This window comes from Denticeps clupeoides, chromosome 8 (genome assembly GCF_900700375.1).
Source record: "Denticeps clupeoides chromosome 8, fDenClu1.1, whole genome shotgun sequence".
Lineage (NCBI taxonomy): Eukaryota > Metazoa > Chordata > Actinopteri > Clupeiformes > Denticipitidae > Denticeps > Denticeps clupeoides.
The window spans coordinates 23,013,246-23,040,636 of NC_041714.1; the positions used below are offsets into that span (position 1 = coordinate 23,013,246).

Genomic DNA, 27,391 nt, shown 5'->3' on the forward strand with positions numbered 1-27,391 from the left:
TTCTCGTTTCGTTTTTTTATTACCGTTGCAGCTGCATCAATTAAATAATAATCACATAAAATAACAGTCTTATATCCTATATTATATCCTACAAAAATATTAATAAACCCTGAAATGAATCCCTTCAAACATCGAAACATGAAACACGAAATGTAAACGAGGCCGAAATGAAGAAGCGCCCATCGTGCTGGTTTTTACAGCATCTTCATCATCATCTTCAAAAAAGATCATTATACTGTAATAATTGTGTAAAAGCATTCGTGTTTATTAAAGCATAATTCACAAGAAGCAAAACAGAAAGCAGAATTCGAATACAGTTGTCCAAGATGTAAAGTTTATTTCATACTTGATTAATAAAAAAAACAGAATTTCCTAATTTTCTCCAACGAACCGAAGCGTTTTCCTCCAGACGTCGTGTGGTTCTGCTGGTTCCGTAGCATTAGAACTGTATACAGATCACCATGGCAACGCTGCCCACTCACACAGAGGATGAAAATGCGACGTCGTTACGTTTTATTAGTGACCGTTGCTGACGTCACGACGCTCTTCTGTAATATTTCTACATGTGCGGCCTGCTGTCGGTGAGACGGGAATAAAATTTGAAGGATAAATGTAAGTCGCTCTAGATAAATGCTGTAAAATACATGTAAATATACATACAAAAATATTTAATATCTACACCAAATTATGAACCTGTGCACAACGATTTCGTTTATTAGAATGGAATAAAATATTTCCCAATAAATATATTTGTACATTTTTTCTTTATGGATCTGCCATACATTTTTTTATATTCCGTTTTCGGACTGGTTGGAATTTTTTAACTGTTCTCTACTCCTGAAATATTAAATTATAACTTCAAAACCGACTCATTAAAATGGTTAAAAATGTAAAAATTTGAGTGAAGTGGTTTGAATTTTTTGGGCATCCTTAATAAAATAAAAATCAGAACGGACTGAGGCCCGGTGAAGATTTGATGTCTCCTGCGTTTCTGAAGTCACGACGCCACCTTGCGGTGAAAAGACAGAACCGCAGGCAGCAGTCAAACCCCGACAATGCGTCGTTTCATTCAAAATAAAGCACAAGTAGAAATTACGGACAAAATCATCATAATCATAGCTTGGAATTTATTTTTAATTTATTAACATCTAAAATATTATACTGCTTAAAATTCAATAAATGCAAAATACAAGATAAATGTCGGACCCGGCAATAAATACATTATAAGCAATAGACTTGTAATGTAATGTCACATGGACTGGTATTCAGAGTCCTTCTTTCAAAAATAATGTTTATATAATTATCTCATGGATTAAAGTAAAAAGTTAACAGTTGTTCACATTACACAAGGCCTAAATTCCAACAAAATGAGGTGGTCCCAGGTTCGAACCCCACTTACTACCACTGGGTCCCTGAGCAGGACACTTAACCTCTAGTGTCTCCAGGTGGGACTGTCCCTGTAACTACTGATAAGGGCGTCTGGTAAATGCCTTAAATGTAAATATAAATAAGCCCAATGCCTGAACTAATTTCACTGAATGACCCAGAATAAAAAACATTATTTTGTGTTGCATTTTTAATATTTCTTGATACATGGACAGGACAGTCAGTATAAAGAAATGAAGACAGTGTAGGGAGTGTAAATGTGGTGACGTTATCGCCCCTGCTGGAGCTGGGTGGGTTGTCGGGGACCTCGGTGGGCTCCATGTGGAAGGCTGGGGCGTGGCACCATAGGGGCTGGGCTTGAAATGATGAAGAGGCCCTGTGATTTTGGGTCAGAGGTCAGTGGGGCACACTGCACACGTCCCGTCAGCAGCTGAGGGACACTGGTCAGCACCACACGTGCCCGAGCATCCGTTTGTGAGGAGCTGAGAGAACATCGTCTTCCCAAAGGACATGAACTGACTGAGAAAGCGAGAGAGAGAGAGAAGATAAGATGAACTCGATCCTCTTGCTGTTCAGGGAATCTGCAGCTTTCCCCGGACTCACAGGTGGAGGGGAGGCGATGGGTGCTGCTGCTCCTCCACAGCTCGATGGGAGCACGCCGCTCCTCAGGTCCTCCTTTCAGGGCCGGCCAGGGCCATGGCTGCTTCAGCAGAGAGGGGTGGAGAGCCGGTATGCAGGGGGTGGAGCCTAAAGGCAGGCGACGCCCCAGAGTCCCACCAAGCTGCTTCTGCCGAGTCCAATGGTCCGACAATGACTCAACACAACCAAACACCTGCTCTTTGATTCACTTGTAGATCTCCTCACCTGGTCCTGGAGCTCCTCACCGGGCCGCTCAGCTGACAGCATTTGGTACACTTGGTCGACCACGCCCATGTCCCTCAGCAGGTTCTCTCGCTGGACAAGCTCACTGATTCGCTGCATTTCGTCCCCCTCAGAGAGGTCCAGCCCGGTGTCTCCTGGGGGGTCCAGCTGCAGAGAGACCTGAATTAGATGTAATGTTCAGCCATATTATCGCTCACACACACACACACACACACACACACCCTGACTGGCTGCTGCTGCGGGGCATGCTCAGTGTGTGTAGGCCGGACTCCTCTGCGGCCACGTGGGCGGGGCTTGGGTCTTTCTCCGGCCGACTCCCCTTCCATCCGGTCCCTCCTGCCTCCACCCTTGTGCTCCCGCTTCAGGCGCAGCTCCTGCAGCTGTTGTCTGTTGTGGCACAAAACACACACGAACCATGAGTTGTACATATGATGTGTGTGTGTGTGTGTGTGTGTGTGTCTACGGCGTACCTCGCACTCTCCTCTCTCGCCCGGGATGCCGCGGTGTCCTGGAAAAGCGAGCCGCTGTGCTGGAAGTATTTGTCGTATTTCTCGCCACCGTTGCGTGGGAAGATGCGGTGGAAACCTCCCAAATGTCGGTCCTCATAGTGAAGCATCTGTTCCACACCGGCCGCCTGGCACTGACGCAGCTCCTCCACCCTGACGCGGCAGCAGCCAACGGTCGCTACGTGAGAGTGTGTTCGCGTGTGTGTGAGAGCGCGTGTTTGTCTGTGAGCGCGTGAGAGTAGTGAGTGCGTGCGTCCGTATATGTGTGTGAGTAGTGTGTGAGTGTGTGTGTGTGTGTGCGTGCGAGTGTGTGGCGTGTGTGGTGCGAGGATGTGAGTAGTGTTAGTGAGTGTGAGTAGTGGGTGGGCGTGTGTGCGAGTAGTGAGCGAGTAGTGAGTAGTGTGTGTGTGTGTGTGTGTGTGTGAGTAGTGAGTGGTGAGTGTGTGTGTTGATGTGGTGTGTGTGAGGTAGTTGGAGTGAGTGAGTGAGTGAGAGTGCCGTGTAGTGGACGATCGTGAGCGTGTGTGTGAGAGTGCGTAGTGAGTGTGTGGTTGTGGTGTGAGTCGTGCGTGTGTGTGGTGTGTGTGTGGGCGTAGTGGGTGTGGGTGTGCGTCGTGTGTGTGTGTGTAGTGTGGTGTGTGCGGTGTGGGTGTGGTGTAGTGTGGGTGCGTCTGTAGTTGGTGTGTGTGTTGTGTGTGCGTCGTGGTGTGTGTGTTTGGTGTTGGTTGTTCTGCGTGTGTGTGTGTTGTGTGTGTGCGTCGTGCGTGTGTGTGTGTGTGTGTGCGTCGTGCGTGTGTGTGTGTGTGTGTGCGTCGTGTGTGTGTGTGTGTGTGTGTGTGTGCGTCGTGCGTGTGTGTGTGTGTGTGCGTCGTGCGTGTGTGTGTGTGTGTGCGTCGTGCGTGTGTGTGTGTGTGTGTGCGTCGTGCGTGTTGTGCGTGTGTGTGTGTGTGCGTCGTGCGTGTGTGTGTGTGTGTGTGTGCGTCGTGCGTGGTGTGTGTGTGTGCGTCGTGCGTGTGTGTGTGTGTGCGTCGTGCGTGTGTGTGTGTGTGTGTGTGTGTGTGCGTCGTGCGTGTGTGTGTGTGTGCGTCGTGCGTGTGTGTGTGTGTGTGTGCGTCGTGCTCGTGCGTGGTGCGTGTGTGTGCGTCGTGCTGGTGCGTGTGTGCGTCGTGCGTGGTGCGTGTGTGTGCGTCGTGGTGTGTGTGTGCGTCGTGGCGTGTGTGCGTCGTGCGTGTTGTGCTGTCTGCTGTGTGCGTCGTGCGTGTGTGTGCGTGCGTCGTGCGTGTGTGCGTCGTGCGTTGTGGTGTTTGTGTGCGTCGTGCGTGTGTGTGTGTGTGCGTGCTCGTGCGTGTGTGTGCGTATGTGTGTGTGTGTGTGTGCGTGCTCGTGCGTGTGTGTGCGTATGTGCGTGTGTGTTTGTGCGTGCTCGTGCGTGTGTGTGCGTGCGTCGTGCGTTGTGTGCGTCGTGCGTGTGTGCGTCGTGCGTGTGTGTGTGTGTGTGTGCGTCCTGCTGTGTGTGTGTGTGTGTGCGTGGTGCGTGTGTGTGTGTGTGGTGCGTGGTGCGGTGTGTGTGTGTGCGTGGTGCGTGTGTGTGTGTGTGTGTGTGTGTGTGTGTGTGTGTGTGTGCGTCGTGTGTGTGTGCGTGCGTCGTGCGTGTGTGCGTCGTGCGTGCGTGCGTGTGTGTGCGTCTGCGTGCGTGCGTGTGCGTGTTGTGTTGTCGTGCGTGTGTGTGTCGTGCGTGTGCGTCGTGCTCGTGCGTGTTGTGCGTCGTGCGTGTGCGTGTGTGTGCGTCGTGCGTGCGTGCGCGTGTGTGCGTCGTGTGTGTGTTGTGCGTGTGTGGTGCGTCGTGCGTGTGTGTTGTCGTGCGCGTGTGTGTGTCGTGCGCGTGTGTGCGTCGTGCGTCGTGTGTGTGCGTCGTGCGTGCGTCGTGCGTGTGTCGTGCGTGTGTGTGTGTGCGTGTGTGTGTGTGTGTGCGTGCTCGTGCGTTTGTGTGTGTGCGTCGTGCGTGTGTGTGTGTGCGTGCTCGTGCGTGTGTGTGTGTGTGTGCGTGCTCGTGCGTGTGTGTTGTGTGTGCGTCGTGCGTGTGTGTGTGTTTGTGCGTGTGTGTGTGTGTGCGTCGTGCGTGTGTGTGTGTGTGCGTGTGTGTGTGTGCGTCGTGCGTTGCGTCGTGAGTGTGCGTCGTGCGTTGTTGTGCGTCGTGCGTGTGCGTCGTGCGTGTGTGTGTGCGTCGTGCGTTGTGTGTGCGTCGTGCGTCGTGCGTGTGCGTCGTGCGTGTGTGTCGTGTGTCGTGTGTGCGTCGTCGTGTGTGGTGTGTGCGTCGTGCGTGTGTGTGTGCGTCGTGCGTGTGTGGTGTGCGTCGTGCGTGTGTGTGTGTGCGTCGTGCGTGTGTGTTTAGGTCGTCGTGTGTGTGTGTGCGTGTGCGTGTGTGTGTGTGTGCGTGCGTGTGCGCGTGCGTGTGTGTGCGTCGTGCGTGTGTGTGTGCGTGCGTGTGTGTGTGTGTGCGTGTGCGTGTGTGTGGCGTCGTGCGTGTGTGTGCGTCGTGCGTGTTGTGTGCGTCGTGCGTGTGCGTGTGCGTCGTGCGTGTGTGTGTGCGTCGTGCGTGTGTGTGTGCGTCGTGCGTGTGTGCGTCGTGCGTCGTGCGTCGTGCGTCGTGCGTCGTGCGTGTGCGTCGTGCGTGTGTGTCGTGTGTCGTGTGTCTGTGTGTGCGTCGTGCGTGTGTGTGTGTGCGTCGTGCGTGTGTGTGTGTGCGTCGTGCGTGTGTGTGTGTGTGCGTCGTGCGTGTGCGTCGTGCTGTGGTGTCGTGTGTCGTGTGTCGTGCGTGTGTGTGCGTCGTGCGTGTGTGTGTGTGTGCGTGCTCGTGCGTGTGTGTGTGCTCGTGCGTGTGTGTGTGTGCGTGCTCGTGCGTGTGTGTGTGTGCGTGCTCGTGCGTGTGTGTGTGTGCGTGCTCGTGCGTGTGTGTGTGTGTGTGCATGCTCGTGCGTGTGTGTGTGTGTGCGTCGTGCGTGTGTGCGTGTGCGTCGTGCGTGTGCGTCGTGCGTGTGCGTCGTGCGTGTGTGTTGTCTTCGTGCGTGTGCGTCGTGCGTCGTGCGTCGTGCGTGTGTGCGTCGTGCGTGTGCGTCGTGCGTGTGCGTCGTGCGTGTGCGTCGTGCGTGTGTGTGTGGTCGTGCGTGTGTGTGTGCGTCGTGCGTGTGTGTGGTCGTGCGTGTGTCTGCGTGTGGTGTCTGTGTGTGCGTCGTGCGTGTGTGTGTGTGCGTCGTCGCGTGTGCGTGTGCGTCGTGGCGTGTGTGTGTTGCGTCGTGCGTGTGAGTCCGTGCGTGTGTTGTGTGTGGTGCGTCTTGCGTTGTGTGCGTGCCGTGCGATCGTTGCTGTGTGTCGTGTGCGGCGTGCGTCGTGCGTTCGTGCAGTGTGTGTGTGCGTCGTGCGTGTGTGTGTGCGTATGAGGGTGGTGTGTGGAGTAGTAGTGTGAGTCAGTGAGTCGTGTGTCCCAGTGTGTAGTGTGTAGTGTGTCAGGTGTGCGTGCGTTACCGTGCTTCTCTGGTGCGGGGTCTGCTGTAGTCGCTCCTTGACGCGCCGCTTTTTCCTCCTCGGTGATCTTGCGCGGTCCGCACGCTCCCAGGTTGATCAGCACCAGCGTGTCGTACAGAAGTCCGTCTTTCACCTCGCGGTCCAGCCGGGAGTCGGTGGTGAAGCTCGGTGAGTGGTTGACCTGCCACGCACGCAGAGGGACGTTCCGTTATACGGACCCGCTGTGTAGCGCGTTTCTGACTCCTCCCACCGCGTGCTGTGATTGGTGGAACTCGCCTCGAGGAGCCAGGGCTTCAGCCGGTGGTCCAGCAGCACGTCGAAGCCCAGGATCTCGAAGCAGGCGCTGCCGCTGGTGTGGTGGGGGAAGCAGGTGTTGTAGTTGTGCTTGAGGACGGGGTGGGCGGAGATCAGCGTCTTCACCACCACGTCCTCGATGTCGCACCACAGCTTCTCCACGTCGAAGCCCAGGGCCTCCAAGTGTTTGTTGAAGGTGGAGAGCTTCCTGCGAAGCACGCGAGGCGGGGTTTAGGCGGGAGAGTCCCGCGCCGGACGGGGAACCTGTAACACTCGTTACCGTTTGCTGCCAGTATCATCGTCGCGGACGAAGTTCTCGCTGTTTTTGTTGATGGCGTAGTTGGTCAGATGCATGCAAACATCTTCCTGTGAGGAATGGATGGATTGGCAGGTCCAGTCAGGCATGTGTGACGTGCGTATTAATGGCGTATTAATGGAGTATTAATGACGTATTAATGGCGGATTAATGCCGTATTAATGGCGGATTAATGACGTATTAATGGCGTATTAATGAGCGTGTGAGAGCATCTCACCACGTTGCTGTTTGTGGGTTCGTTGTACTGTGAGGTGCAGAACCGAGCCAGGCCCTCGTTGTACATGAAGATGCGAAACGGATCACAGGAGGTGACCAGCACGTAGAGTCGCAGGTCGAACTTGAAGCCATCGATGATGAAGGGCTGCATGGGGGCAGGAGGAACGTCGGTGAGCTGCTTCCATCATCACGGAGCACTTTTTATGAAACGTGCCGCTCACCCTGGAGACGTAAACCTGGCAGATCATGTGTTCTCCTGATCGGATGTCCCTGCTGGACCTGGTGAGGAAGATGCCGCGCCCCTGGCAGCCCGAGTCGGGCTTGCAGATGAACGTCTTGTGCTTCTTCACTCGGGTGAACGCCTGAAAGTCACTGTAACTGAAGCACAGCACACGGTGACGCGGTGAAACGTGTCCTCTGCATTTAACCGTCACCCTTGGTGACAGTGGCCAGCATGACAGGTCCCCGGGGAGCAGCGTGTGGGGACGGGACCTCGGTGGCCCCTTGGCGGGTCGGGATTCCTGGAAAAAGAGGGAAATGTGGAACTCACTCGGCCGGGAGGCACCAGGTTCGGGGGGAACACGTTGTAGTCTTTGGGGAAGAGCTTCAGCATGCGGTTCATGTTCCGCGCCAGGAGGTCCTTCCTGCAGATCTCGGACATGCCGGGGAAGTGGTTGATCTTCTGCAGGAGGAGGACAACTCGCATCGGGGGCCGAGGACATAACAAGGGGATGGAGGAGGAGAGGACGGCACCTGGTAGCGCTTCATGTCCATGACCCGGTCCAGAGACACCGAGCAGTCCGTCCAGAACAGCGTCCAGTCGTCCCCCTCGGCCGCCTCCCTCAGGCCGTACCTCCGGGCGGCGCGGCGCACTGGACGGGGACAACGCGGGCGGGTCAGCGTTAGTCAGGGCGTGGCGCCGTACAGGCAGCGTCGTGTGAAGAACTCACCGCTCTCGTACTTGCAGTTGGCGAGGTTGATCCACAGTCATCTGGAAGAGAAGAGACAGACAGTGGGACAGATATGTGCCCCTCACCGAGCGCGGCAGGGGGACGGATTCATGTGGACTAGTCAGCATTACGCAGTATATTACGCTTCCGCTCAGTTGAAAGAAAGTGAAAGTGAAGTGATTGTCACACGTGATACACAGCAGCACAGCACACGGTGCACACAGTGAAATTTGTCCTCTGCATTTAACCATCACCCTGAGTGAGCAGTGGACACCATGACAGGCGCCCGGGGACCAGTGTGTGGGGACGGTGCTTTGCTCAGTGGCACCTCAGTGGTACCTTGGCGGATCGGGATTTGAACCAACAACCTTCTGATTACGGGGCCGCTTCCTTAACCGCTAGGACACCACTGACCCAGTTGAACCCCGGTGAATCCCGGACACGCCCACCTGCACCGTTTACATTATACAACATGAAATAGGGCGTGAGGTTACGTAATAAAAAGCAGAATCTGGCAACGTGCCCCTTGTCTTGTCTCCACCACTGAACACGTTCCCATCAAGATGACAAGAGTGAACAGAGCAGCCGAGGAACATCCTTCAGAAAAAGTCCCCCTGGCCACAACCGAGCTGGTGGCTGGTGGCACACGTCCTCGCTTCAGAACTACGTCACACACAGCAAACCCACGCGACCGAGCCACGGACCAACCAGAACGGTCGTCATGATTACCTCTTCTTCCTCCTCTTCCTCCTCTTCACGCCAGGATCTGGAGGGCCGGGGCTGCTGGCGTCTGGATGACTGTCACTGCCCCACCCCTCCCCTTCTTCTCTGGGGTTGGGGTCACTTCTAGGCACCCCATTTTCAGCTGGCCGGTCTGAGCCTTGTGCGGTCAAGCCCATTCTAGAGCTACAACAATAATTAATAATAATAATTATAATATCTTTAGTGAAAACAGCAAATACACCCGACTCGAGGCTTTACAGAAGAAGAGCTGAAGACCAGGGAGGTGAAGCGTAACACCGTCTGGCCTCAGAAACCCAACCGGGCCGTCGGCGCAGCATCGTGTTTCTGGTTCCATTTCTCTCCTCAGGTGAGAAATCTGCTTGTCGACAAGTCCGTACATGAGGAAGAGGAGGAGGCACGTACAGTAACGGGGACCCCATCACTTTCTCACCTACATCTAAACACTCCAGCAATAAAGACATGTTCTAGAAGAACTTAACTAACCACCAGTCTACAGACGGAGAAGAACATCAGGACATTTCCTGTCCTTGTTCCACAGTAGGCAGTTCTCGGGGTCCCCGACTCGGTTCTCCTCACCTGGACCGCAGTTTTCGGGGTCACCGGCTCGGTTCTCCTCACCTGGAGCGCCGTTTTCGGGGTAACGACGCCTGCCTCCTCCTCCTCCGCGCATCCAAGTTGGGAATAAACACCACCCGTCCGGCGAGGCCGATCCCCTCGGATCCTTTTACACCGAAACTGAACCCCGCGCCGCGGCCGGAGCGGGGGGTATAATCCCGGAGCAAATCTCGGCCGCGGATCTCGGGAGTAAAACGCACTTAAACGCGAGATAAAACCGAGTAAAACGTCACAGCAGGCGGACGAGTCGCGGGTTTTATTTAAAAAAAACGAGAATTTGATCCAGAAAAGGCTCGTCGGTCCGGCGTTAGAAATGCTAACGATGCTAACGATGCTAACGCCGCGTCGCCGTTACCGTGGTAACCGCGGCGGGAAAATGGAGGCGTCTCCCGCCAAACACGAAGTAGATCCGATTAAAAAAAGCAGAAATTCACACACAAAACAAGGTTTTAGAGTTTTTATTCAATGTACTTTTCTTTTTACTTTCAAGTAAAACATCGTGGAATTACAAGGGAACAAAAAGGAATGTAACAAACGAAAAGTAGAGAAAACTGAAAAATAAAAAACAAGACCGGCCATCGTCACGTTCTACCCATTTTAAAGCGCTCTGACACAAACAGAGCCGCAGAGCCGCCAGTTCCGGTCGCTTCCATCCGTTCCGGCAGCGGGGGCGTCGGTGTGAAATAATTTAACCACGTTTACACCACGTACGTACGGCCAAAACCCCGAAACCGGACGTCCTCTCTGCAAGGCAACCTTCGCCAGGCACTGTTTCACCTCCACCGTCTCCACCGCGCTTCTCTGGACCACTTCTCAGCATGAAAAGTTCTAGTAGGGGGGTTACTTTGGATTGTAGGCAACGACAAAAATAGAACATCATCATCATCATCATCATCATCATCATCATCATCGTCGTCGTCTCCCGTCTGGTCATTTCCGGCGAACAGATAAAACATGACGTTCAAGATCCAGCGCGAGCCGGAGAACAGGAGGCGGCGAGTGAGGCGCCGGGAAGTAAAAGGTGCGCCGCCACGTGGCCGGGGCGTGTGCGGGCGGGGTTTAGAACGCGGGGTACCCGCTGGAGTCCCGGCGTTGCCGCCGGCGCGGACGCCGCTCCCCCGGAGCCCTCGAGTGGAGAGTTTATAAAAGGGCGCGGCGCGGCGTGGCGGTACGTAGTGTTTAGTGTCTGTGGAGCGCCGCGCCGGCCCGGTCAGGTCTTGGTGTGGCGGTGCTGGGTGCCGGTGGTGGAGGAGGAGCGGGTGTTGCTGGCCGGGGTGCGGGCCTGGGCGGCCGCCAGCGCCGCCACGCTGCGCAGGACGCGGTCGGGCGTGCCCTCGGCGTCGCTGCGGTCCTGCTTGTGGGGGCGTGTCTCGCCCGGCGTCCTCGTCCTCCGCTCGGCGTCCGGCCCGGTGCTGTGGGAGCTGCGGCTGCTGCTGCTGCTGCGGCTCCGGCTGCTCGGCGCGCCGCGGTCGCTGCTGCTGACGCTGCTGCAGGCGCTGTGCGCCCGGGACGGCCGCCGCTCGTCCTCGCCGTCCTCCTTCTTTGCCGCCTTCTTCTCGTCCTTTTTGGACCGCTTGGCGCCCAGGGGCGGCACCAGGTTGCCGGGCCGCTGGCGGGTGGAGCGAGGCTTGGACTCGGGCGGGGCCAGGGAGGGTTCCGGAAGCGCTCTGCCTCTCGCCTTGCCGCTCTTGTCGGATGAGGAGGGCGACGCCGCCTTGTGGACGCCGGCTCTGGGCCTGCCGGGACCGGGCCCGTCCCCGGCCCGTCCCCTCATGGCCAGCAGCTTGGCGGCGGCGTTCAGGGCGGAGCAGCGCTTTCCTAGAACCTCGGGCTGCGGCGACGGGGCGGCGGGAGATTTGGAGGACTTCCTGGTGACCCTGGTTTCACCGCCCGACTCGCCACCTTGGTCCTTGTTGGACTGCGGTCCTTTCCGCTTGACCGCGCCCTCGTTCTGGTTCTCGGACTCCTGTCTTCTCTGTCCCGACCGAGTGAGACGCCGCAGCTGGGGTCCGGTGGAGTCTTCAGAGTCCGTGGAGCTGGACGGCGAACGAGACCTTTGTTTTGGTGTCTTGGCACCATCTTGGGGTTCAGGGTTCACGTCCACTCTCCTGACCTTGGCAGATCTTACCGAGCGGGTTCCAGTGGACGAGTCGGAGCATGGTGAGCACGGTGAAGAAGATCGGATGCTCTCTTGACTGCTCTGTCTGCTCAGAGCTCTTTTCTGGCTGGGGACTGGTCCATCGTTATGGTCTGTAGGACTCTGCTCTGTGTCCTGGACAGAATCTTCATTATTTGGAGGAGCAGCGTCAGGAACCAGGGACACGAACTCCTGATCAGACATGCTGTCTACTTTACTGCTCCTTGATGGACCTCCATCTTTCTCCGTGTCCTCTACGGTGTCTTCGTCCATGGGCTGGTCTGCAACTTCCTGCTTGGTGGGTTCAGGCTGCTGGGAGACCTCCACGGCTGGGACCGCCTGAGGGTCACCGGATGTGTCCTGCAGGCTTTCTGGATTGGCCGCAGTCGGAGGACTCGGGGAATGAAGTTCGGATGAAGGTGCAGGTGTTGCGGCGAGCTCGTGGTGAAGCGGTGTCGGCGAAGGGGCTGCTGTGATCTGGTTAACCGGGCGGGGCTCCGGAGTCGTCGGGGCTGGAGGTCCCGGCAGAGGACGGTCCCCAGGAGCGGTTCCTGCTGCGGGCGGAGTAGGCGTGGCAGCGGTGGGCTGAAGAGGACGACGTGGCGCTGGGGAAGCGGCGAGCGGACCGGCCGGTGCCGGAGAGCCGGGAGAGGGCGCGTGGAGGACTGAGGGGGCTGCACGGCGGCGGCGGGGGCGGGGAGGAGGAGGAAGAGGCGGCGGCCTCCTTGCGCGGCCGACCGCGCTTGCGTTTCGGCGAGAGGGAGGTGCTTCTGCTGGCGGGGGAGGGGTTCTTGGGAGGTCGGCCTCGCTTGCGCTTGACCGGTGCCGGCGTGGGCGTCGGCTCCGGTTTCTTGGCTGCGGTTGGGGTGCCCCGCCCCCTCCCGGCCTGCTGCTCCCCCAGCTGGGCGGCCATGCGCGACTCGGTCTCCAGCCGGCGCCGCACGGGCAGATTGCGCAACACCGGCATGTCCGGCGAGGGGTGAGTGGGGGAGTAGGGACAGTAGAACTTTCCCGGACTGGTCGGGGACGACGGCGGCTCCTTGTCCTCCTGCGGCGGCGCGGCGTTGGCGGCCGGAGTCTCTCTGTCCTCGGGACTTTGGTCGGCTTTTTTGGGATGCTCCGTTTCTTCGGACGAGCCCACGCCGCCGCTGACTCTCCTCCGCCGCCGTTTCGGCTCCTTCTCCTCCACCACCGTCACCAAGCGGCCCGGCAGCTTCCGCAGGACCTTGGCGGACGGGGAGTCCTCCGGGAGGCCGCGCAGGACCTCGCCGTCGGCAGACTGGCGCTTGCGCGGCGAGCGGGACGAGGGGGACAGGGGCTGCAGGCCCTCCAGGTCGGACTGATGGTCGGGGGAACAGATGGAGCCGGACGACACCGACACGCCCCGGTCCCGCCCCACGGGCGGCGGAGTGGGCTCCGGCGGGCTGTCGGCGGCGTGGGCGGGGCCGCGGTGGTCCTCGCCTCGCGGGTGGGCCGCGGCGGGAGGAGCAGGGCCCGCTTTAGGAGGAGAAGTCGGGCTCGCCGAGGCCTGCTGCGCGGCACCGGGCTCTCTGCTCGCTCCCCTACCTCGCACGCCCCGGAGCGAGGGGGTCTGTGACGTGGACACGCCGCCATCGGAGTCCGCGTCCAGCTTGGCCGGGGACCCTCTCAGCCGGCCGCTGGCGCGCACAGAAGGAGCCCCCTTCTCCTTGATCTTGCGCGTGCGGCGCACGAGCGCAGGCTGAGCGGGTTCCTCGGGCGTGTGGGGCGTGGGACAGAAGTCCTCCTGGTCGCTGTCGGACGACTGGTGTAACAGGAGTCCCTCTTCCTTGGCTTGGTCCAGGCCCTTCCGCGCCGCCTCTACTTGCTCCTACAAAACGAGCGCACAGAGTATGAAGCCGACATGAAGAGATCAAGCCGCCGGTTCCACAAGCTCCTTTACGGCACGGTACCTCAGCCTGTTTGAGTTCTTCTTTGCAAATGTCCTCCAGCGAAGCTTCCAGGAAGTTCATGGCGTAGCGCTCGATGGGAGTGAGCTGACAACGAGAAATAAAAGCAGCTTGAATTATTGCACATTAGGGGTGTTGAGGAAAAGTGGTGGAGCCCACGCCTCGTACCTGCTCCACGAGAGCAGCGATCTCCTGCTCTGCTTTGGAGAGCTCCTCCTCTTCCTGATCTCGGCCGATCCCGTCCCCAACGTCGTCCAGCGGGATGCTCTCGTTGAACTCGGCCAGCTCAGCCACCTGCTCTGCTTTGGCTTGAGAGGCGGCCACAATATCTTCCTCATCTTCAGCACGACACAGAGCCTGAGAAGAAAGTCCCACCGAGCGGCGTATGAAGACACAGTGCTGGAGGTCACCTCCACCTTGGCTTACAGCCTCGATGGCCTTACCTGCTCCAGGATGTTGGTTTGTTGCTTATTGGCCGTGTCCTCTTCTTCTTGCTGTGTGGGGGGGAGGTCCGTCTCCTTCTTCTCCCCCTCGGTCATATCAAACAGCTCCCTGATGGTTTGCTGACCACAGGACGCGGTGACGTGAGCAACGTAAATGACGGTCGTGTTAAAAGACGCAAATGGCCAGGAGTTACCTGTTTGAAGAACGCCGTGGTGAAGTTTCCTCCTTCGATGGCCATGTCTCCCAGCATTCGCTTCTGGTTGGCTTTCTTCAGGATGTTCTCCTCCACGGTGCGCTCGCTGATCAGCCTGGCGAATTCCAGAGCGGAGGACAGTAAACCATCTATACGTTTAACACCCAACTGGGCAGAGCGGCGTGAAGAAAGGAGACCTGTATATATGGACGTCTCGGGTCTGGCCGATCCGATGGCAGCGGTCCTGAGCCTGGGCGTCCATCGTAGGGTTCCAGTCACTGTCGTAGAAGACCACGGTGTCCGCTCCCGTAAGATTGACCCCGACGCCGCCGCTGCGGGTGGAGAGGATGAAGCAGAAGATCCGGCGGTCTGCGTTGAAGCGCTCCATCAGAGCCTGTGGCGTGGGGCGAGAGGGGACCAGGTTATGAATGCCGCCCCGATTGGCCCCAGAAAACACGCGTTGGTTAGAACGTCACCTGCCGCTGCTCCACACGCGTGCTCCCGTCCAGGCGCAGGTAGATGTGTCCGTGGTAATTGAGAAACTGCTCCAGGACGTCCAGCATGCGGGTCATCTGGGTGAAGATCAGAACTCTGTGGCCTCCTGTCTTTAAACGCCGCAGCAGAACGTGAAGCGTCTGAAGTTTCCCTGCAAAAAGAAACAAAGCCGTGTTCCGCGTCTGATGGGGCAGTGGTGGCCTAGCGGTGAAGGAAGCGGCCCCGTAATCAGAAGGTTGCCGGTTCGAATCCTGATCTGCCAAGGTGCCACTGAGGTGCCACTGAGCAAAGCACCGTCCCCACACACTGCTCCCCGGGCGCCTGTCATGGCCGCCCACTGCTCACTCAGGGTGATGGTTAAATGCAGTGGACACATTTCACTGTGTGCACCGTGTGCTGTGCTGCTGTGTATCACATGTGACAATCACCTCACTTTACTTTAGAAAAACGGCCCACAGAGATGCGGACTCACCGCAGTCGTACTGGATGAGCCTCAGCTCGGGGAAGTGGGTCCTCATGTTGCACTGGATGCGGTGCAGGACGCGGCTGCGCGGGGACACCTGGGAGGACAGCGCGGAGGAGAAGAGCGCCCGCTGGTGGCGGAGAGACGGAGGGGGGTGGCAGCTGTGCATGGCGATGGGCCGGGCCTCCACGGGGGGGATCGCGAAGGTGAACCTGGCGGCGAGGTGGAGGACACCGTTATACATTCCCCGCCGCGTGAAACCGCGGCGACTACGGAGCCGCCGTACCTGTCGATGATCTCCGACAGCATCTGCAGTCGCTCCTCGTAGCTCCAAATGGCCGCCCCCAAGAAGTCACTCCTCGCCCAGAAGTTCAGGGGGTGGCGCGACTGGGCGAGCAGACAGGAGGCGTGGCCTGAGTGATCCCAGCGGCCCGGGACCGGCGCCGCAGGCCTGGGGGCGGAGCCTGGGAGGAAGGTGAGGAAGTCCAGCACCTCACAGCCGTAAACGGGCTTGACGCCGCAGTGCAGCTCGTTGACGCGGGCGATGTGGGCGAGACGAGCGTCGCGGTCGGCTTTACGCCGCTCGGCCAGCCATGACTGCGGACGCCGGAAATACAAAAAAAAAAACGCACATTTGTCCCACAAGATCCCGTCACGCGTTCAGATGTGTAAAAAGACGAATATTTTACCATGTGAAAAGGGGACCGTGGCGGAGGGGGAGGCTGGACGCGTGGCCGCTGGAACGACAGGCCGGAGGGCTTGGACGCGGGCGTGCTGGCACAGACGGGGACAACGTCGGCGCCGCCGTCGTCTCGTGCCACCGGCGGGGGGTTCACGCGCGCTACAAATACAAACGAAGGGGACAGCATTACGAACTCACTCGGGTGTCATCGTTTCATACACGGTGTTGCGGTTAAACGCGCTCACCCGGCTCCAGGGCAGCGGCGGGCCCTGGCAGCACCCGCAGGACCGGGCGGGGCGGCGCCGGGTGGCCGGGCGCGGAGGTGGGGTTGCGAGACGGAGCCGCGTAGAGCGCCGCCTGAGCGACGGGGGGCCGCTGAAGAGCCTGGGGGGGCCTGGGTGCAGGGACGCTGTTCGTGTGGGGGTGCAGGGACAGTGTCTGAGGTGCTGCCACACGAGGAGAGGGGGGCACCGCCAGGGTGGGGACCTGCCCCCCCTCTTTGGCTCCGGACTGTCGTACGACGATTTTAACTATTCCAGGACTTGATACCATGGATGTGGGTGCTAACACACACACACACACACACAATAAATAACACAAATCCAAACAAACAAATAAATAGATAAATAATAATAACAAACAAACAAACAAAAAGTAAGGAAAGAGGAGACAACAGCTTAGAAGATTTCATAAACACTGAGACCAGAGTTAAAATGTCATTTAAAAACACAGGCGTGCCACAGTTGCAGCAGTACCTTGCGCGGCACTGAGGGGTGGGACTAGTCCAGAGGAGGCGGGGTTTGTGATGCTGCCTGTCTGACTGACTGTGTGGATCAGGGCCACCTGTGCTGGCTGACTGATCAGCTGCCCCCCACTGGACACCAGGTGCATTACACTACCTGCAGGGCATACAAGAGTCACCGCCGCGACACGCGCATGCTCAGTACCACAGAGGACGGCGCGGAGACAGTGACGCGGGCCAAGAGAGAACATGGCATTTCCTGGTGGTCTAGTCGGTAAGGATTCAACGCTCTCACCGCCACAGCCCAGGTTCGATTCCCAGTCCGAAGCAGAACGGTTGCCGGTTCGAATCCCAAACACGGCTGCCCACTGCTCACCAAGGGTGATGGTTAAATGCAGAGGACACGTTTCACCGTGTCACCGGTGTAAAACATGTGAACCACATACAGAACTCCAGGTTCTCTCTTAAAATGTTAAATTGGGTCTCAAACAGGATGACATGCGACACAAAGAGCAGTGTCACAAAGACACGATGGCAGAATGAAGGACACACGGTAGGACGGGGACTGACCTTGAATGGGCCGAGGCTGGGACACGGGCGTCTGGTGCAGCTGGGTGCCGGACAGGGTGAGCTTGTTGCCCTGCAGCTGGAAGGTGACGGGTTTACTGCCCTGGCTGGACGACACCGGCCTGCCCGCCAGAGAGGCCAGCTGGGCGATACTCACCACCTCACCGGCTGGCAGCGACACAGAGAGAAGCCGATATAAGCCAGGAGATTTGGCAGCAACCAAAAACGTTCACTCTCATAAAGCCTTTCTGGTCGATGCATCAGTGCATGTCAGTACAAGCGTGTACACAGTCGCATGAGAAATATATACGTCTCAATATGACACGTGTCCTGTATATAGACGCTGAGCGCTGGTACGGTAAGGTCAGAGGTGAAAAATGACCTGCAGCAGCACGCTGGGATTAAAGTCATCCTAACAAATAGCGGTGTCAGAAAATATCAATACAGCAATACATTGCAGTATTTATCGATATTCAGTCCACCGGGTGGCGCTGTGTACGTGGAGGTCTCCCATCGGCAGGCCACTCACTCGGCAGGCGGGCCTGCATGTCTGGGCTCAGCAACACCCTCTGGGTGATGACGCCGCTCGACGAAGACACCGTGGACGAGCTGGACGGGACGGGGGTCCGAACCGAGAGCACGGGATGAGCAGTGGCCCCGCCCACGCCTGGGCCCACGGTGACGGCGGCGGTGTAGACGGGCAGACGGGCAGCGGGCGCCGGAGTGACGGGGCACACTGAGCGGGATGAAAACAGGAAACTGCAGTGAAGAGCGGGAAGGTGCTGAACGCGGCGGACGAGCGGGAACACGTGGCCCCGCCCTGTACCTTGCGGCAGCTCCGTTACGAGGGGGGCCGGTGGAGGCGGCGCGGCCGGGGTCACGGGGGTGTTCACCAGCAGCACGGAACGACCCTCTGGTTTGGGCGGGGGCTGGAACATTCTAGGCGACGGAACGTGCGGGGTTAGTGTCTCGGCGCTTCGGGTAGCAGAGAAGAAAACCACACACAAATGTCACCTCTGTTCAACACGCCAGTCAGGTATACCTGTTGACCTTCATGCGCACAGGTTTAGGGCGTGGCGGCGCCTCCGGCGACTCCATTAACTCCTGGACCAGTGGCATGGTGACGTTTCTGCGCGGCAGGAAGACGTCGGCCTGGTAGCGGGACACGCGGCCTTCCAGCCCCACCAGGTCAAACGTGGACAAGTCGCAGCGCTGCAGGGACAGCGAGGGAGTGGAGGGTCATCCGGCTCTTTTTTAAGCACATTTCAGGAGAAAGTGTTCATGGTGGTCACCTTGAAGGGCGCATGTTCTAGAGCCTGCTGGACGAGGGAGGCGGTGGAGAAGATGACGGGCTCCGTGATGAAGGGCGAGTGGATGGGCCTCGGGTCGAACAGGTTAGGGTGGTTGCACACCTTCCGCAGCTGCATCAAGATGTTTATGACGGACATGAAGTGGCCGCTGGCCAACGTCTCCCGAGTGCTGAGGACAGAGGACACGAGACAATGCCATGTGACGAGGATGTTCCACAAAGATCAAGTGGCATTTGAAGCGAAAAGCTGAGGTTGACACTCCGGTGTAGAAACCTTGAAGCTGTGCAAAATGTACCTAATATAAAGGTTAAATATTCTATACCCAGAAACAGAAATAAGATGGTCAAACCCCACTTACTACCATCGTGTCCCTGAGCAGAACACTTAACCCCGAGTGTCTCCAGGGGGGGACTGTCCCTGTAACTACTGACTGTAAGGCGCTCTGGATACGGGCGTCTGGTAAAGTGTTAAATGCATCGGTAGTGCTGAGGTGCTTACGAGGCCTGCGCCATGAAGTCGTCGTAGAGGAAACGCTGGCGTTTGGACAGACGACACCGCACCACATGCTCATACTTCTTGGGCATCTGCTTCTCCACGTCCACTTTGATACGGCGAAGCAAGAAGGGCCTCAGCACCTGGGAGTGGAGGAGAGGAAAATAACGTGTCAGGAGCAGAAAGCGGACCTTCGTGTGGAGGTGGGCCTGGGTTCGTACATGCCTTGTGCAATCTCTTGACCAGACCCTCGTTGTATTCCTGGCTTCCCTCGATCATGCCAGTCAGTGGGTTGGAGAACCACTCCTTAAACTCCCGGTGGGACTGGAAGACGTGTGGCATCAGGAAGTGCATGAGTGACCAGAGTTCCATAAGACTGTTCTGCAGAGGGGTGCCAGTAAGCAGGAGTCGCCGCTGGCTGAACAGATGAAACGAATAAATAAAAATACGTGCATGGCATTCATTTCTGTAAAAATATACTGAACAGAAGCAGGTAGAACACAAACAATGTGTTCCCAGTTCCATATCTGTCCATTCCATCCTTCTCAGCTACTCGTCGTGATTATATTTTACATCCCGGCGGTACCTGTTGAAGTTCAGGAGACTCTGCCAACGCTGAGACTTGAAGTTCTTGATGTTTTGGGCCTCATCGAGGATGAGATAGCGCCAGGACTTCCGCCGAAAGGCCTGATGGTCCTGCAGGACCAGCTTGTAGGATGTAATGCAGACATGGAACGCATTGGGCTTGGTCCAACCCTGAAGCAGGAAGGGAAGACGTTACTCCAGTCGTGCCGTATACCCCGGACGTGTTGGCTCTACTTAACATGCCTGTCTCTTCAGCTTGCGCTCCTTCTGGCTGCCGTAGTAGGTGAGGATCTTGAAACCAGGGCACCAGCGCTTCAACTCCATCTCCCAGTTCAGCATCACACTGGTTGGTACAATAATCAGGTGCGGACCCCAATTTCCTAACAAGGAACAACGCATCATTTTCCCACAATGCAGCGTTACTGGGCCATTGCAGGAATAGCAGGAACAGAAGGACCTCCATTACTTGTGGAAAGCGAAATCGCCTCACCCTTCTCACAGGCCAGATGTGCCAACAGTGCAATGGTCTGAATGGTTTTGCCCAGGCCCATCTCATCTGCCAAGATGCCGTTCAACTTCTTCTCGTTCATGGTGACCAGCCAGTCCAGCCCGATATGCTGGTACTCGCGCAGCGTCCCGTGGAGGAGGAATGGAATTGGCGTCTTCACCTTCACCAAAAACACATTTCAAAGTGTCATGGTCTACACAAAAACCACGGAATCTGTAGGAGCCCTCACTGAAGCTCAGGAGAAGCGGAGGAGGTGTGGACGCGTACCTTTGTAGTAGCTAGGGTGTATCCTTTAGGTTGCAGGCTCTCTGCTGTAGCAGCAATGTGGCTGATCTCCTTTTTGGGACGTGGGGAAGCGGGCAGCGGTGAGCCAAGATCGCCCTCTTTCAGCAGAGCCTCCATGCCCTCTCCACCGTCTTCCTCGTCCTCGACCTCCTCGTTGCTCTCCAGGGCCTCGGAGGAGTCTGACATTTGCAAATTTTAGCGCACACGGTGATGGATCTTCAAACCGCTGGAATGCGTCAGACTTGGTAACGCCACCCCCCCCCCCGCTCACCTGACGTGGTGTGGCTGTCCTCGCCGCTCTCCTCCCCCTCGCTCTCCTCCTCCTCTTCCTCCTCCTCAGTGCTATCCTCCTCTTCAGACGTGTCAGGAGACGCGGAACCAGAGGGCTCCTCAAAATCTGAGGAATAAGCGCCCTTGTACTTCTCCAGCAGATCCTCAACGCTCATCTCACCTAAACAAGCGAAAGGATACGATGACCCTCACGCCAGCAGACGATGGCCGATCGTCACAAATGTCATCAGACCACCTTCTACGTCAGTCTTAAATAAGACTAGATTATACAGGGCGGGCCATTTATATGGATCCACCTTAATAAAACGGGAACGGTTGGTGATGTTAACGTCCTGTTTGTGGCACATTAGTATGTGTGAGGGGGCAAACTTTTCAAGATGGGTGGTGACCATAGTGGCCATTTTGAAGTCGGCGCTCAATAGTAAGAGGGTCATGTGACATCAAATTTATTGGTAATTTCACAAGAAAAACAATGGTGTGCTTGGTTTTAACATGACTTTATTCTTTCCACTGTGTTTTCAAGTTTCTGACCACTTATAAAGTGTGTTCAATGTCACCAACCATTCCCATTTTATTAAGGTGGAGCCATATAAGTGCCCACCCTGTATATTGTGGGACCACAAGAACCGAACATCACCTTCTTTAGCCAGGTCATCCAGCTCCTCCTTATGGTCAGCATCGCCCTCGACCACCTCCTGCGCAGCAATGGTGTCCTCCTCATCCTCAGCTAGGAGGAACACAAAAACAAGATTTACTTCTTATTGTCTGGTGGAGAGAATCTACTGGTGTGTACAGTTAATAAATTTTCTGATGAATCCAGCTCGAACGGCACGAAACTCACCATCCTCCTCATCTGCTGCGAACTCCTCATCCTCATCTTCAACCGCTGATGAGGCGGAGTCAGAGGACTCCTCTTCAGACGCGGCCTCCTGGAAACGCGCAACATTCCTGTTTTATTTCGGACGCAGAACGGGGTTTCCGTGCGGTTTGAGTTTGTTTTGGTGTCGCCGTCCTGACAATTTGACGCGTTGCAGTCGCGCGTGAGTGTCTCTGCTGTGCCCAGGTTCAAACCCCACTTACTGCCATTAACCCCGAGTGTCCCCAGGGGGGACTGTCCCTGTCACTACTGGATACGGCCGTCTGGTAAATGCTGTAAACGATGCTAGAACTGTTGGGAGACGTCCGGTCCAGAGGACACAGAGTAGCTTTACAGTAAAACATCTGGCTGATGATTAATTTCATAATTAAAAGACGTGTGATGATGTCTACACGACTTCAAATACGTCAACCTGAAGAAACGAGAAGTGGTTAATGTCCTTGACTGGACTGGTGTCCATACCGGAGGACAGGTCAGGGTGCTGAGGAGCTGATCCAGCGGCAGTTCGCCCTCCTGCCGCAGAAGTTCGATCTCCTTCCTATGAGTCTCATCATCATTCCCCTCCTGTTGCTCCTCCACCTCAATAGTTTCCTCGTCATCTTCTTCCTCACAAGAAGGCTCGAAGTCTTGGTCTAAAGGTGCGGAGGAGAAGAACTTCAGAGAAACACACCAGGCCCGACGGTCTACAGAGAGAACTGTGCAGAAGACGAACCTTCCTCGTCTCCAGCTTGTCGTGTGGAGTGTTTTGGTGGTGAGACGGAGTCAGCTGGTGGAGCAGCAGACAGAGACTGGCTGAGCAGGTCAGAGTAACGCTCAGTCTGGCCCACAATGAAGTCCAGTTGAAGGTCCAGAGCTTTCTTCCTCTTCTCCTCCAGGCGGGACTGCTGCTTATACTGAACGACCTGTTGAGGAGAAGGGAGGTTGGAGTGAACGGTCAGCTTGGACCTCAACGACCTTTTGGGTGGGCGTCAGCTGTCCATTACCTTCTCCACGTTGCTCCAGAAAGCTCGCACCTCCTTAGCAATGGAGGAGGCCACCCTACGAATCTTGGACTGCTCCTCACGCTTCGCCCGCTCCTCCTTCTGACGAAGTTCCTCATGGTGCCGCATCACCATGCGCACCACCTGCAATGGACCCGAGTCCAGACTTAACATTCCCGAACTGAGATGAAAAAGTCGTTATCTTGTGTGTGCAAAGACAACACATTCAAAGCTCTGTGTGGTGCTGGTAGCCTAGCGGGTACCGCACTGAACCAGGAGACCCCGGTTCAAACCCCACTTACTACCATCGTGTCCCTGAGCAGGACACTTAACCCTGAGTGTCTCCAGGGGGGGACTGTCCCTGTAACTACTGACCAAGTCGCTCTGGATAAGGACGTCTGGTAAATGCTGTAAATGTACATGTAAACTACTGGTTGTACCCCTGAGTGTCCCCAGGGGGGGGACTGTCCCTGTAACTACTGGTTGTAACCCTGAGTGTCTCCAGGGGGGGCGGGCTGTCCCTGTAACTACTGATTGTAAGTCGCTCTGGATAAGGGCGTCTGATAAATGCTGTAAATGTAAACTACTGGTTGTACCCCTGAGTGTCCCCAGGGGGGGACTGTCCCTGTCAGTACTCTGGATAAGGGTGTAAATGGAACTGTGACGAACTTTTCGGGCAACTCCTCTCTTCCACCTCCTCTCCTGGGCGAAGTCGGCTGAGAGCCACTGCATCTCCTCACACAGGTAGTCCCAGTGCACCTTGGGCCGGACGGGCTCGGTCACGCGGTTCAGGCGCTTCAGGGACCAGAAGCCCTCGCGCTTCAGCGCCAGCGTGCGGTGCTCGATCTCCGCCTCCTGCACAGAAGAAGCCGCCGGTGAGGCTCTGCGGGAGGGCCGGGCCGCGGGCGGCGGCGGCGGGTAAACTCACGTGCTTGGCGAGCTCGGCCATGTCGGCGTGTTTCTCAGGACGGGGACGCGGAGTTGGGGTGTGGTCCGGCTGAGAAGACTCTCCCTTCCAGCTGTGGGACTGTGGCGGCGCCAGCCGCGCCTGCGATCGGAGAGAAGGCGTATGGTCCGTCGGGGTGGACGGACCGGGCGACGCGGCGGGAGACATGGAGCCGGAGGACGTGACGTGGTCCTTCCCTGCAGCCCACTAACACACGGTGAAGAGGACACCCCACAAGTCCCGCAGAATGATTAAAAATGGACGAGCAGCGCGCGCCATTTTCACCGTTACGTCCGTTTCAGTGTTTCTATCCGAATGGTAAAAAAGGGGCGGGAACATACCTTCCTCGGCGCCGCGTCGTCTGCCTCGCCGTCACTGCCTTCTCTGGGGGTCCCCGCGGGGCCCGAGCTCTGCTGGAGGACCTGGTGGCCCGAGCTCTGCTGGAGGACCTGGTGGCCCGAGCTCTGCTGGAGGACCTGGTGGCCCGAGCTCTGCTGGAGGACCTGGTGGCCCGAGCTCTGCTGGGGGACCTGGTGGCCCGAGCTCTGCTGGGGGACCTGGTGGCCCGAGCTCTGCTGGGGGACCTGGTGGCCCGAGCTCTGCTGGGGGACCTGGTGGCCCGAGCTCTGCTGGGGGACCTGGTGGCCCGAGCTCTGCTGGGGGACCTGGTGGCCCGAGCTCTGCTGGGCGCTGCTGCGGTGGAAGGACGGGTGGTTTAGGGGAGGAGCATCGGTTCGGTTCAGAACGAGAAGTTTAGAGCCGACAGAGCCGGGTGAAGGTGCAGCGTGCTGCTCCTCCTCCACCTGCTGCCGAGGCGAATCGGAGGGGACCGGAGGAGGGGTCACTTCGGAAGCGGCGCACACGACATGGCAGAACACCGTGGACTCGGAGTGCACTTCCGGCCCAGCAGGGTCCTCGGCCACGAGCTCCACCGAGGACCCCAGCGCCCCCTCGTCCCCGCTGAACTGAGCGTCCAGAGGGTAGCTGACCACCTCGATGGTCGTCTGGGGCTCCAGGCAGTGCGCTTCGGCCTCGGCGCCGACGTCCATGAGCTCCACTTCGCCGCAGACGTTGGGCTGGCTCTCCGATTCGCTGACCTCTAGCCACGCCCCCTCCTCTACAGGATGCTGGAGAATCTCGACGGGTAGCGTGGCCAGGTCGGACACCAGGTCTGTCTGGATGAAGCACACTTGGCCGATGTCCCGGATCTGGTGAGTGTGGATTTCGGTAGTTTCGGGGTCGTAGTTCGAACATACTTCCGTCTCCGAGAAGGCGTGGTCGGCTGGACCCGGGGTCGAAAGGTCGTTGCAGGTCTCCTCAGCAGAGCCACACGTGGCGGCCGGGCTGGAGAGTTCACGGCGCGTCCCCTCGGCGCTCACCTGGTGAAGCTCCGCCCCCTCCGCTGTGGGCGTGTTCTTTGTTTTCTGAACGGCGGGCTTGTCGCTGACGATCTCGGCGTACCGACAGTTCCCGAGCGCCGGGCTCTGCGGACCGTCGTTCCCGGAGGAAGTCCCGTTATCAGGCGAGAGGTGCGGCTGGGAATGTGCAAGTAGTTCCTGTGCGGGCGTGGCGTTGGCCGGTGCCGCGTGGCTCGCGGCGTTTGCTGGAGGAGGAGCCTCCATGTCATGAGGCTGCGGCCCTGCGCTCCGCCCCGCCTCTCCGGCGATGATAAAAACTCCCGAGTGAAGGGCCGCACCGTCACCGGCGGAGATTTCCTCGGGCCAATCGGCGGCCGTCTTGTTGGGTTTGTCCGGTTTGTGAAGATTATTGCAGCGTGGCGGCCTGCCCGCCGGAGCCGGGGGGCCCTCGCGCCGGTCCGGCGACCCGCCCGCCGCGCTCCCGTTGACGGGGACCTCTGTACGCCGCGGCGACGCGCCGGAGGGGCTGTGTGGTGACAGGAGGGGAGCAGCGGCGACCAGCTGCAGGGCATGCTGGGATGGCCCGGCCACATTCTGCGTAGCCGCGGAGGTGCCACCCAGCACAGCCACAGCCGGAGGGGGGCGCTGCTGCACCGCCTCCTCGCCAACAACCGCTCCCTCTGGACCTCCCCCGCCGCACAACGCACCTGTACGGAGACAGAGACGAGACAGAACGCCGTCAGTCCACCCGGGACGCCGTATTCAGACAGTAAAAACATCATTCTGGCAGGTAGTAGGAGAACCGGCGTAGAGACCACCTGACCGCCGACCCTTTAACAAGCGGACCTGCATACGGAAAGGAAGGTCACCAGAACTAATTTACACCCCACGGTGGACAGTCATGGAAACTCTTATATCTTCAACAGCACGTCACTACGTGCGTACGTATACGTTACTCAGTGTCATTTGTATATATCGTGTTTACTGTTATTTTATTCGTTGTTAGTAAAGTAGTGGGTGGTAGTAGCCTAGCGGCTAACACACTCGTCTGTGAACCAGAAGTCCCAGGTTCAAACCCCACTTACTACCATCGTGTCCCTGAGCAGGACACTTAACCCCGAGTGTCTCCAGGGGGGGACTGTCCCTGTAACTACTGACTGTAAGACGCTCTGGATAAGGGTAAATGTAATGTAAAAAGTCTTTCTTATTTCTTGCCTCAAACTGATTTGACTTGCACCTGAGAAGTGACAATTGTGGTGAGAAGTGACAATGACAACAAAGATTCGTCTCACCTTATTACGCCCTGACCTACGTGTGTTTTATTGGACTAGTGGGTTTTGGATGTATAGGGAAATACGGTAAAGCGGGTGGCCCATCGGTCGGGGTGTCTGCAGGGTGCCCTGCCTACCTGTTGGGGTGTCAGGGCTGCATTGCCTACCTGCCTGTCGGGGTGTCGGGGCTGCATTGCCTACCTGCCTGTCGGGGTGTCGGGGCTGCATTGCCTACCTGCCTGTCGGGGTGTCGGGGCTGCATTGCCTACCTGCCTGTCGGGGTGTCGCGGCTGCATTGCCTACCTGTCTGTGCTGTTGGTCCGGACTCTTCTCTACTTTCCACTTCCAGGATGCTGAGATCAGGGACACGGAGTGTTTACGCTGGAACAAACACAGACATGCCCCGCTTCAGATCACAGGGCCATGACGCTGTCACCACGGCGGCGACCCCGGTCCGGACCCCCTCCGCTGTACACACGTGTTCCGGCACAAAGAGCCGGACCGGCGGGAGAACCGCGGAGCGCCGGTTAAACAGCCCCGCGGGAACGGGGCGCCCAGCGTCTTATTTTCACCCCGAAACGCGCCCGGGTTAGCGGCGGCGAGGCGCTCGTTCCGGCCCGGCTCTTCACCTGCACAAATCCCGCCGCGGAGCAGGCCGCCATGCGTGTGACGTCACGGCGCGGGGTCAAACGGGAAAACAGAAAACGTTCATCTTTTTTTAATATTTTTATTTTAAACAGCACGACTGGACGTTTTGACGCACCACGTCCGGCGCAGCGGCAGTTCTATGTAAAAGTTTAAAAGAACATTTTGCAGCTAGAAGGGGACCCGGCTGGGGGGTTCCTGAGGGACAACGGTGGCCGGCAGGAGCAGAAACCGAACACTGAAGCGCCGCTCCGTCCAGACGACCCGGAACTCGGCTCGGAATTCGGGACAAAATGACCAGTCTCGCCTTTGTTGGCCGGCGCTCGGGAATAAACACCCAGAGCTCCAGCCTCCCGGCGGCGTGGAGCCCCCCGGCGCCCGGAACCCGCCGCCCGCCACTTCCTCCCTCCCCTCCTGTCGCGGGCGCCATCTTAAGTTCCCACCTACCTGAAATCTCCGAGCTCTTTTCTTTTACTAAATTCTCGCTGAAGGAGTCGCCATCCGCTTCAAATCGACCTCAATCCGTGATGCGGCCGCTCCAAACCGCCTCCCGGTACCCAACGAGGTACTGGCGGGTTCGCGGGACCACGCTGAAGTCCGGGCCGACAGAGAGTGGGTTCGGCTCGCCGAGGCTGGCGGCTGCGGGGAGGAGACTTCAGGCGCAGCGAAATGGAGGCGCTGCTGACACGGTGCGGGGAAAATCCAAGTCTCGCGAGAACGGCGCTGAGAAGCCATGAAAAGGGCAGGTCTCGCGAGAGCTC

The 27,391-nt window shown here is 57.6% G+C and overlaps 2 protein-coding genes across 4 annotated transcripts; both read right to left on the minus strand.

The window, feature by feature from the left end:
* Positions 1–1,107: 1,107 nt before the first annotated feature.
* ttll6 (tubulin tyrosine ligase-like family, member 6) lies at positions 1,108–9,719 on the minus strand. The gene is given in 17 exon segments (XM_028988880.1): positions 1,108–1,905; positions 1,990–2,173; positions 2,251–2,415; positions 2,490–2,655; positions 2,739–2,927; positions 6,297–6,313; positions 6,315–6,347; positions 6,349–6,477; positions 6,573–6,798; positions 6,871–6,956; positions 7,124–7,267; positions 7,344–7,500; positions 7,673–7,698; positions 7,700–7,804; positions 7,876–7,994; positions 8,073–8,110; positions 8,802–9,719. Coding segments are annotated over 17 exon segments (2,205 nt in total). The 5' UTR covers positions 8,972–9,719; the 3' UTR covers positions 1,108–1,654.
* A 2,301-nt stretch (positions 9,720–12,020) lies between these two features.
* srcap (Snf2-related CREBBP activator protein) lies at positions 12,021–27,292 on the minus strand. Of its 3 annotated transcripts, XM_028988877.1 has the most exons (34): positions 27,078–27,292; positions 26,289–26,366; positions 23,698–25,421; positions 23,339–23,563; positions 23,080–23,265; positions 22,414–22,554; positions 22,143–22,332; positions 21,893–22,062; positions 21,395–21,482; positions 21,191–21,280; positions 20,534–20,713; positions 20,245–20,441; positions 19,960–20,137; positions 19,713–19,849; positions 19,471–19,640; positions 19,110–19,302; positions 18,891–19,027; positions 18,375–18,561; positions 18,125–18,294; positions 17,909–18,021; positions 17,612–17,818; positions 17,086–17,250; positions 16,529–16,672; positions 16,019–16,336; positions 15,781–15,932; positions 15,378–15,688; positions 15,101–15,303; positions 14,610–14,779; positions 14,331–14,527; positions 14,134–14,248; positions 13,940–14,059; positions 13,665–13,853; positions 13,500–13,583; positions 12,021–13,417 (listed from the first exon to the last, which is right to left on the minus strand). In XM_028988877.1, exons 3-34 carry the CDS (start codon positions 24,976–24,978, stop codon positions 12,050–12,052), a joined length of 7,776 nt encoding a protein of 2,591 aa, XP_028844710.1. In that variant the 5' UTR covers positions 24,979–25,421; positions 26,289–26,366; positions 27,078–27,292; the 3' UTR covers positions 12,021–12,049. The 3 variants fall into 3 exon arrangements, with proteins under 3 accessions (XP_028844710.1, XP_028844711.1, XP_028844712.1); XM_028988878.1 differs by lacking the exon at positions 26,289–26,366; XM_028988879.1 differs by lacking the exon at positions 16,529–16,672.
* Between the last annotated feature and the right edge of the window lie 99 nt (positions 27,293–27,391).